Source organism: Pseudochaenichthys georgianus, unplaced genomic scaffold, assembly GCF_902827115.2.
Source record: "Pseudochaenichthys georgianus unplaced genomic scaffold, fPseGeo1.2 scaffold_2027_arrow_ctg1, whole genome shotgun sequence".
Classification (NCBI taxonomy): domain Eukaryota; kingdom Metazoa; phylum Chordata; class Actinopteri; order Perciformes; family Channichthyidae; genus Pseudochaenichthys; species Pseudochaenichthys georgianus.
The window spans coordinates 1-7,500 of NW_027262736.1; the positions used below are offsets into that span (position 1 = coordinate 1).

The 7,500-nt window shown below is 43.4% G+C and overlaps 1 protein-coding gene across 1 annotated transcript in view; it reads right to left on the reverse strand.

Annotated features, from left to right (window-relative positions):
- Positions 1-2,856: 2,856 nt before the first annotated feature.
- The window catches only part of LOC117441833 (myelin transcription factor 1-like protein), a 19,961-nt gene continuing 15,317 nt past the window's right edge, over positions 2,857-7,500 (reverse strand). The window contains exons 7-10 of the mRNA XM_034077849.1: positions 5,897-5,965; positions 3,343-3,405; positions 3,139-3,222; positions 2,857-3,028 (exon numbers count right to left, since the gene is read on the reverse strand). Coding sequence (XP_033933740.1) covers positions 2,857-3,028; positions 3,139-3,222; positions 3,343-3,405; positions 5,897-5,965 — 388 coding nt within the window. The remainder of the gene's footprint in view (positions 3,029-3,138; positions 3,223-3,342; positions 3,406-5,896; positions 5,966-7,500) is intronic.

The window sequence follows — 7,500 nt, forward strand, 5'->3', positions numbered from 1 at the left end:
TTTTGGTTGTGTTATTTATTTATTTTGGTACTTTGCTATAATTATTAATCTGAGTGAAAAAAAGGAATATTATATATATTATTGTTATATTTTTTTTTGTTTCTGACATGTTCAATAAATGGACTAAACTAAACTAACTAAATAATCAAGAGAGGCGAAGTTACGATGCCAATTTTAAGATAATGGTGTTCCTGAGTGAAGGATAGAAGATGGAGAGCCCAAAGACTGCCTTAAAATGCAAACGGTGAGAGAAAAGCGTTGCCCGGTCCGTTTCCCAGAGCAAAGAAACGGTATTTTCCCAACAATGGGTCTTGAAAAAGAGTCTTCTTATATTCGGTCAATACGGTAATTTCCGAGGCCCCACAGACGAGCAGGACGCGCTCAGCTTGCTCTGCAGATGACACCTCCTCAATTTCCCGCCTCCGCTGCTTCTCCCTAAACGCCTTCCTTTGTTCTGATTAGAAACCTGAGCTGAGGTTAAGCGTAATTATTACCCACCGTTAACAACGGAGCAGCAACAGCTGGCCGCAGACTGACACGCGCTGAACTTAGACTCTCAAGGTCGTTTTGTCTTAGCGTTACGGATCTGCTTTAAGGGAAATGTCAAACGCTCGCTGGTGCTAACGTTTAGTGGATCGGGTCTGCTGGGAAACGGGAAGTGGAAAACTGACCGTCGATCCTTTCTAAAATATTCCCTCCCAAAGTTAGAAAGGTCAGCGCACACGGGCCGCATTGTAAGAGACGGTGGATGGATCTGTGCGAGAACTGTCACTGTAATGAGGCTATCTTTATATCTCTTTATATTCGTAGGAAATGTTGAAGTTATAAAGTTAGGAAAACGGTATCAATACAGATGTTCTAAGGGGCAGGTTTGTTGGTCCATTTTCAAGTTAGATTACTCATCAATTAGTCAACAGAGACAGATACAAGAATTATATTAATCAATGAATCGTCTTAAGTAATATGTCCACGTTGTTCCAGCAGCAAAAGGCAGCTGTTTTTGTTTTATTGACACTATCGGGGCAACAACGCAGCCGCCGGTTGAATTAAAGTAAAAATATTGATTTAGAAAACGACCCAAGTGTGCAAAGCTTGTTGCAACTTCATCGAGCATGTCACTAAAGTACCGTATCTGAATCTTGTCAACGGGACAAAGGGGAGTCCATAGTAGACTTTGAATCCTCAAATTGTCCGAAACGTTCCTATTAGGGCTGTCAAGTTAACGCGTTAATAACGCAACAAAAAATTAACGCCACTAATTATTTTAACGCGATTAACGCGTGTATTGTTTGTCCTCGGCGCCCCGTAGTTTCAGAGCGCATCGAGTTTAAAATACCATCTACAAGCTGATGCTGACAGCCCCGCTCCTGCCGCCCGCTTGTGGCAGACCACACTTCCACGCTCACCGGCAGGCACCGCCTGGCCATCGGGAGGACCGGGAGGGTGTGTGTGTGAGTGTGTGTGTGTGTGTGTGTGTGAGCGGCGCGAGCGAGCGAGAGAGACCTTTCGTGCATTGTTGTTGTTAGCATCTGGTGCTAGCTAGCTGCGCTAACGGATATAAGGAGCTGTTTCAATTAAAACAGAGGAGCGACATTTCGCCACAACTGCACCGAGCACTTGACTTGATGCAGGAAGCAGACAGCGGGACATTGGAGGAGAAGTCAGCACACTCAGCAACATGATCACAGCGTCCAGGCAGCTCCCGTTCGAGCTGAGCTCCAACGATCCATCACACACACACAACACCACACACACACACACACACACACACACCACACACCACCACACACACACACACACACCACACACACACACACACACACACACACACCACACCACACACACACACACACACCATGTATACATCCCTTCAGGGGACATTACATTGACTTACATGCATTTCCTAGAGACTTATCCTAACCTGAACCAAGTCTTCAGCTAAAATTAATGATCCCCTTATGGGGACCTCCAATGTGTCCCCATAAGGGAGGCGAGTCCCCACACGTTGACTATGTAAACAGATTTAGGTCCCCACAAGTATAGTAATGCTAGTCCACACACACACACACACACCACGCACGCACCACACACGCACGCACGCACACACACACACACACACACACACACACACACACACACACACACACACACACCACACACGTTGTATTGTATTATTGTATGAGAGGTTCCAGGTTGTTGTTTAATATTCATGAGGATATTTGTCATTGTTCAAATGATCAAAAAAATTGCATAAAGCATATTTGTCCACTCATATGTTGATAAGAGTATTAAAAACTTTAAAAATATTCCTATAAGGTACATTTAGATCAGTGCTTCTCAAAGTGTGGTCCGCGAGCGCCCCCTAGTGGTCCGTGAGTATATTGGTAACATTTCACATTTGAAATAAATTAATCTATTTAAGTTTTCCGCACTCTCGCGGGAATATCTCCACGATGGAACGAGCTTAATTTCACTTTCAATTGCATGATATAGCCCAGCGCAACACCTTCATCACACATGCTGCCACCTGTTTGTACCATTTTCAGGCGATTTGTAATCTGTTCTAGAAAAACGATGTGTTTGGATATATGTGGAGTTAGGTGGTCCGCGAGTGTTTTTTAATTGGTTAAGTGTCCTTGGTGTGAAAAGGTTTGAGAAACACTGATTTAGAACAGATAAAAAATGTGCGATTAATCACGATTAACTATTTGAATCGACTGACAGCCCTAGTTCCTACAAATGAATCCGTATTTGAATAGGCGTCTGCTGGAAGTGTAAACAGGCAACCGGTTTCCAAACCAAAGTCATACATGCTTGATATCTGCTCAAAAAATATAATGTTCTCTCTCATTAATGTCACAAAATGAACTGGTTGTCATCGTCCTTCTGTTTGTCCTTTCCTTCTCGACCGCTCGGGGTCATGATGGATTTATTTAGCTTTGTGGCTGTGAGACACATCTCTGTGACTGGATGTGATGAAGGTGTCTGGCTCTCTTCCATCAGAGAGGTGAGGAGCTCATCTAAGAGCCTTATTCAGTCAATTGATGGAATAATATGATTGCAAAGATACTTTTTGGAGGGTACTATTCAAACTGCTGAAACTTCCCATTATTCATATTAAAAGATAACAACTCGTACTTGATTGGCTCCTGGTCGTCCTTTTCCTCTTTGCTGTGGAGGATTTTGATGCCGCTCTTCTTGGCTCGTGGACAACCGGACAAACTGCGGGACAGAAGACACACATATGTATAAAAACCGGTACAGGGGAGTACTGATTATTTCATTTGTTGCATCTCCAAGCATGACTGCAGCCAGTTGTTGTCTAAAGCGTGGTTACTGCACCTCCTGTGGGAGGCATAGTTTCCAGTGATGTGTCCAGATCCATCGCAGCCGGGGGTCGGACACCTGAGGCACAAACAGAAGCGTTAAGAAACGGCCCTGAATTTACCACCATCCAGGCCTGGTCTGCGGTCAAATCCTCTTAGGATCCATCTTTCTTGGGAAGATTGCTAACGAACTGTACTAGCTGTACGAACTGTACTAGCTGTACGAACTGTACTAGCTGTACGAACTTTATTAGCTGTACGAATTGTTTTAATGCTAACTATGTCAAGATCTTTGTTTTATCTGATTCCTGTTTTATTTTGAAGGTCTTGAAGGTCTGCTGTCAAATCATCTTGGAATCCATCTTTCGTTCAAGATCCTTGTTTTGATCTATTTCCTGTTTTATTTTGAAGGTCTGCGGTCAAATCCTCTTAGAATCCATCTTTCTTGGGAATATTGCTAACGAACTGTACTAGCTGTACGAACTGTACTAGCTGTACGAACTGTATTAGCTGTACGAATTGTTTTAATGCTAACAAAGCCAAGATCTTCGTTTGATCTATGTCCTGTTTTATTTTGAAGGTCTGCAGTCAAATCATGCTAGAATAAAAATGTTTAGGATGATTCCTAACGAACTGTATTAGCTGTACGAATTGTTTTAATGCTAACTATGTCAAGATCTTTGTTTTGATATGATTCCCGTTTTATTTTGAAGGTCTTGAAGGTCTGCTGTCAAATCATCTTGGAATCCATCTTTCGTTCAAGATCCTTGTTTTGATCTATTTCCTGTTTTATTTTGAAGGTCTGCGGTCAAATCATCTTGGAACCCATCTTTCTTGGGAAGATTCCTAACTAACTGTACTAGATGTACGAACTTTTCTATGTCAAGATCCTTGTTTTTGATCTGATTCCTGTTTTATTTTGAAGTTCTTGAAGGTCTGCGGTCAAATCCTCTTAGGATCCATCTTTCTTGGGAAGATTGCTAACGAACTGTACTAGCTGTACGAATTGTTTTAATGCTAACAAAGCCAAGATCTTCGTTTTGATCTGATTCCTGTTTTATTTTGAAGGTCTGCGGTCAAATCATGCTAGAATAAAAATGTTTAGGATGATTCCTAACGAACTGTACTAGCTGTACGAATTGTACTAGCTGTACGAACTGTACTAGCTGTACGAACTGTATTAGCTGTACGAATTGTTTTAATGCTAACTATGTCAAGATGTTTGTTTTATCTGATTCCTGTTTTATTTTGAAGGTCTTGAAGGTCTGCGGTCAAATCATCTTAGGATCCATCTTTCTTGGGAAGATTCCTAACTAACTGTACTAGATGTACGAACTTTTCTATGTCAAGATCCTTGTTTTTGATCTGATTCCTGTTTTATGTTGAAGTCCTCTCCCACTGTGACTTGTTACTTCCTGTCTTTGAGTGTTTTCCCGCCTGTTTTGCTTGTCTGTCCTTGCGTTAGCTGCACTTCATCCCCTCGTTAGTTTCAGCTTGTAATTAAATCCTGGTTTTCTGTTAGTCTTGGTCAGATTATTGAATGTCCTTCAATGTGTAGATCTGGTCTGGTCTGGTCTGGTCTGGTTTGTTCTGGTTTGGTCTGTTCTGATCCGTTCTGTTCTGGTCTGGTCTCTTCTGGTCTGGTCTGGTTTGGTCTGGTCTCGTCTGGTCTCTTCTGGTCTGGTTTGGTCTGGTCTGATATATTCTGGTTTGGTTTGGTCTGGTCTCTTCTGGTCTGGTCTGGTCTGGTCTGGTCTGGTTTGGTCTGGTCTGATATGTTCTAGTTTGGTCTGGTCTCTTCTGGTCTGGTCCGGTTTGGTCTGGTCTCTTCTGGTCTGGTTTGGTCTGTTCTGATCCATTCTGGTCTGGTCTGGTTTGGTCTGGTCTCTTCTGGTCTGGTCTGGTCTGGTCTGGTTTGGTCTGTTCAGATCCGTTCTGTTCAGATCCGTTCTGTTTGGTCTGGTTTGGTCTGGTCTCTTCTGGTTTGGTCTGGTTTGGTCTGGTCTCTTCTGGTCTGGTTTGGTCTGTTCAGATCCGTTCTGGTCCGGTCTGGTTTGGTCTGGTCTCTTCTGGTCTGGTCTGGTTTGGTCTGGTCTCCAACCCTTACCTTGCATTGCCTGAATAAAACCTAAAACAGTGACAGATTGATGCTTGGCATGTGTGGCTATAAATCCAAATCCATGGCTTTAATGTTGGCGGTTTATTATTCCATCTTCTCCAGTCCCTTCTCTTTTCTTTTTTTCGTTACTCCAAAAAATGTAAGAAAGATGTTCAACGGAATGTCAATGAGCTCTCGAGCAACCGTGAAAAGGTAGCTGGCCAAATAGCGTAGTTTTGGATGTGCTCATTTTCTTTTAAAACAAACCGACATCTCCATCGTCTCTGAAGTCGATCTCTTTGCCCCGCAGTCGTCCTTTTGACCAATTGACCTTTTGGGAAAGCGGTTAGGAAAACACTTCCCGTAGGACAAACGTATTTTGAGTATTTGACCGCAGCCCAGGTCTCGCTTGGCGGTCTTGACTGCAGCCATGCTCTGAACATGCCCGGAGAATTTCAAACTGAAGAATCACCTGAGTTCTTGTGCGTTGGGACTCATCATCCCGCGGATGTTCTTGTCGGCCAGCTGGCAGCTCGACAACCTGCGGGAGGAGAAGAGAGACGAACAATACTTACAATACTTCAATATTTACAATAATTCAATATTTATACTCAAACTTAAACACAGAAACTTTTTAAAGGTCCACTATTATACTGTTCTTCATCAATATATCACAGGTCTGAGATATACACAGAGCCTGTCTCTGATTGGCTGAAACACCAAACAGATCATTGCAGCATTACCCATAATCCCCTCTGTTTCAGCCCTGTTTCCAAAGTGCTGATTCTCTGTCTGTTACTGTAGATGAAAATAAGGAGCCCCTCCCCACGCCCCTCTGAGAGACATCTGGTTACAAAGAACTCAATGGAGCTCTAGAGGAGATTCAGGTGACAAGGGGGGGGGGGTTACCTTGTTGCTGATGGCTGATTGGCTAATGGTTACTCAAGACAACACATCGTTATGACATCATAAAGTGGCTCTTTACACAGAGGGGACACATGTTGATGTAGAAGAGACATGAAGAAGAGGGGACACATGTTGATGTAGAAGAGACATGAAGAAGAGGGGACACGTGTTGATGTAGAAGAGACATGAAGAAGAGGGGACACATGTTGATGTAGAAGAGACATGAAGAAGAGAGGACACATGTTGATGTAGAAGAGACATGGAGAAGAGGGGACACATGTTGATGAAGAAGAGACGTGAAGAAGAGGGGACACATGTTGATGTCGAAGAGACATGAAGAAGAGGGGACACATGTTGATGTAGAAGAGACACGGAGAAGAGGGGACACATGTTGATGTGGAAGAGACATGAAGAAGAGGGGGACACATGTTGATGTAGAAGAGACATGAGGAAGAGGGGACACATGTTGATGTAGAAGAGACATGGAGAAGAGGGGACACATGTTGATGTAGAAGAGACATGAAGAAGAGGGGACACATGTTGATGTAGAAGAGACATGAAGAAGAGGGGACACGTGTTGATGTGGAAGAGACATGAAGAAGAGGGGACACATGTTGATGTAGAAGAGACATGAAGAAGAGGGGACACATGTTGATGTAGAAGAGACATGAAGAAGAGGGGACACGTGTTGATGTGGAAGAGACATGAAGAAGAGGGGACACGTGTTGATGTGGAAGAGACATGAAGAAGAGGGGACACATGTTGATGTAGAAGAGACATGAAGAAGAGGGGACACATGTTGATGTAGAAGAGACATGAGGAAGAGGGGACACATGTTGATGTCGAAGAGACATGAAGAAGAGGGGACACATGTTGATGTAGAAGAGACATGAGGAAGAGGGGACACATGTTGATGTAGAAGAGACGTGAAGAAGAGGGGACACATGTTGATGTAGAAGAGACATGAAGAAGAGGGGACACATGTTGATGTAGAAGAGACATGAAGAAGAGGGGACACATGTTGATGTGGAAGAGACATGAAGAAGAGGGGACACATGTTGATGTGGAAGAGACATGAAGAAGAGGGGACACATGTTGATGTGGAAGAGACATGAAGAAGAGGGGACACGTGTTGATGTGGAAGAGACATGAAGAAGAGGGGACACATGG